The sequence below is a fragment of the Myotis nattereri genome, assembly GCF_964212035.1.
Source record: "Myotis nattereri genome assembly, chromosome: 2".
NCBI lineage: Eukaryota > Metazoa > Chordata > Mammalia > Chiroptera > Vespertilionidae > Myotis > Myotis nattereri.
Window position 1 is genome coordinate 60,062,955 of NC_138076.1, and position 3,032 is coordinate 60,065,986.

Here is a 3,032-nt window from a genome sequence, read left to right on the forward strand (position 1 = left end):
TTAACAGCCGGTTCTAAATATGATGGTTAAATTTTCAAGGTCTTCATTCTTTAAATGTAATTCTTCAAGCAGGGTAGCTAGAAACTGTGTAAACACCATATTTTCCTGAGAATGCTCCTGAATGCCAAGAATCGGCGTCAGTAATGACAGCAACACCATAGCAATTAAGGTCCATTCTGCGGGTTTGTGTATAATATTTCTATTTGTTAATCTGAAAGTTCGAACAAGATTTTTAAGTTGTGTGTAAATATCTCCTAATGTAATCTGAAGAGGCCCCAAAAGTCCAGGCAATACTTTACTCAATTTTTCGAGTACGATGCGTCTTCTAATCTGGTTCTGACAACTTGAATCTATCAGTGGGAAGGTGGGATCATGCTCTTCTGAGTCTTGTGATTTGGTGGTTTCTTCATTTAAAACATACTGTCCTCTATAAAACTCTCTGATCCTTAGGCTTAATGTTTCAGTTTCCTTTTTCAAGCTCTCATAACTTGGCAGTGGTTTAATGGCTGTATCTGAGGCCCTGAAAGGCAAAGACTCATCCAAGCTGTCCTGAGATTCCCGCAAGGTGGGGGAATGACTATCTGGGTCAGCGTTTATGTCATCTTCATCAAGCTCTTCTTCTTTAACCAGAGGGCCTGAAGAGGGTTTTGGACACACAGAAGCATAATTGTGGCCATACAAAAACCTCAAAGTTTCTTCTGTCTTCCACTCAATCAAAGTCTCCTTCAGAACTTTAAGTAAGTTTGCCTTTGCAACTTCAGGACACACCTGCACTGAACTAGAAGCTGACCTAGAAACTTGGTTTGATTTGACAAATTTCCTCTTAAAATGTTCAGCACTTTTCTTACTTATGCCTACTAAAGTTATTTCTGAACTATTGTATTTATTTTCAGGAATTTCTGAAGCATCTAAGTTTTCTCTCGAAGGATTATTTAAAGAAACTTGAGTATTTACCTTCTGTAAAGGAAGTTCACAAGTAGCAGCTTTCTCCTGACTATCTAATCTGCAGTTGCCTAACTGCTCAGTAATACTTATTACTGCCTGTTCTTTGTCTTTTTGCTTGAAGTTAGATTTTTGACAAGCTTTCTTTTTCATGATGCTTTTTATGTGCAGCTGTTGCCTTATACCCGTTGCATTTGGTCTGTTTCCTGGTAGAATGGAGGAAACAAAGTCTTGCTCATTATCACTGCTACTATCACTATGAATGCTAGAATTAGATTTATATTGCTTCTCAGTATGGCCAGGATTGTCAACATCTGATGTTTTAATGGTCTTACTGCATAACTGTACTTCTTCTCCAGAATGGCCACTTTGTCCCTCCTGTAGCAGCTGAAAATCAGGGTGCCTTTCTTCTTCTCGAACCCATACTGGAGTTTTAGGAATTTGTGCTTCAAAAAACTTAGATGCTTTATAACAAAAATTGCTGCAAAAACACTTTCTTTCAGTAACATCATAGACTGTATTGGTTTTGGTAGAAATTTTATATTTCTGTTTTGGTACAATTCCTAGCTTCTTGTGACATAAGGGATAACCACAGAGCTTGATAATAGAACGTTCATCCACGACATCGCTGTAGTGAGCAGGTGTGATAAACTTCCCACACTCCATTAAGAATTCTTCTGTAATATTCTCTTCTAAAAGCTGTTCAACAATATGTAGAGCTTTTCTCTCAAACTCAGTCTTCTTTCTCACAGTCTCTTCTAGTTCTGCTTTCCTTTTAGAAGCATGTTCCTGTTTCAAGGTACTTGTATGTTTAGTGCCTAAGGGTCTCTGTTTGGGCGCCATCTGTTGGGGTCCAGGGGTTCCCAAAGGTGTGGGCGGAGTCGGTGAAGGAATGACACGGAGACAGCGTTCAGTTGATCAGCAGCCTAGTCAGGTTCTCTAGCCAGGTTCTCCAGCCAAGTTCTATTTTTTGTCTTGTTACATCTGTATTTATACCAGTTGATTTTAATCCTATCAATTCTATTCCAAAGGTTAGGGCGTTTCTTATCTCCATCCCAAGGTTACTCTATTGTTCTATTAAGCTACAAGGAAGTAACTGAAGGAGATTATCCTAAGTAAAGATTATGTAGCTTACGTGTGATTGTTTGTAGTTAAAGTGATTAATTATCCGCCTGGCACTTAGTTAAGGGGTTTTATTCCCTCCCTAACTCCAGGGAAAAATCCCCACCTGGGGAAACAACCTTTCTCAGAGAGGTGACCTTAGTTAAAACACATAGTGCTAAGAAGGGGAGCAGCAAGGATGGATTGACTTCCGGCACCGGGGCACAGCCCCTTCTGGGACACCCTAGATTCTAGGGGGCCTAGAACGCCAGGGTAAGGAGCTGGGGGTCCGGCCGCAGGGCAAGGAGCTGGGGGTCTGGCCGCAGGTCTTCCCTGGGAGGCACAAGGCTGCAGTGGGCGCGCTCGGCCTTCTCCTGCCCTGGGAAGCCTCTCGGGGCGCCCGTGCGCCTCAGCCCGGCACTCAGGAGGGGCTGGCTCTCGGGGTCCAACGTGGGCAGAGGCCCTGGAGCCTACCTGTGGCCTTTGGAGAGGCGTGGTGGGCCGGGGCCTTGCCTCTGGCCGGGACAGCCGGGCTGCAGATTTGGCCATGGGGTGCGACGTCAGGTGCTCCGGTCCGCCCAGGTGTCTCCCTTTGAGGCTCCGCCTCCCTACGCAGCGCGGGGCGGGGCTCAAGATAACCTTTCTAACGTTTCACATTGCCTTGACTTCTATTTCTTCTGCATTCTCATTGACTTCTTGTTCAATGAAAGCCATCATGTGCTTACTCTACCACTGCATGTCCACGATGCTAAAGGCCAGACGAGGTGAAGTTAGCCGGGAGAATAATAGGCTCAAGCTGACGTTTGAAGGGACAGAAGGAAGAGGTGGCAGGGAGACACTCAGCAAAGGTCTTGGCTGCTTCCTCGATTTATGACCGCAGACTCTGGTTTTGCTATTTTTTTAGGTGTTTTTTTTTTTTTTTGAGTGGACTTATGTTATTCTTTCATGGCTTCTATACTTTTCTCAATTTCTGTTAGCTTATTTTGAAA

The 3,032-nt window shown here is 43.7% G+C and overlaps 1 protein-coding gene across 1 annotated transcript; it reads right to left on the minus strand.

Annotated features, from left to right (window-relative positions):
- LOC308513726 (putative RNA polymerase II subunit B1 CTD phosphatase RPAP2) lies at positions 1 to 1,785 on the minus strand (the record flags this gene model as incomplete). The annotated part of the gene is made up of 1 exon (XM_081083889.1): positions 1 to 1,785. One exon carries the CDS (start codon positions 1,783 to 1,785, stop codon positions 1 to 3), a length of 1,785 nt encoding a protein of 594 aa, XP_080940015.1.
- Positions 1,786 to 3,032: the final 1,247 nt, after the last annotated feature.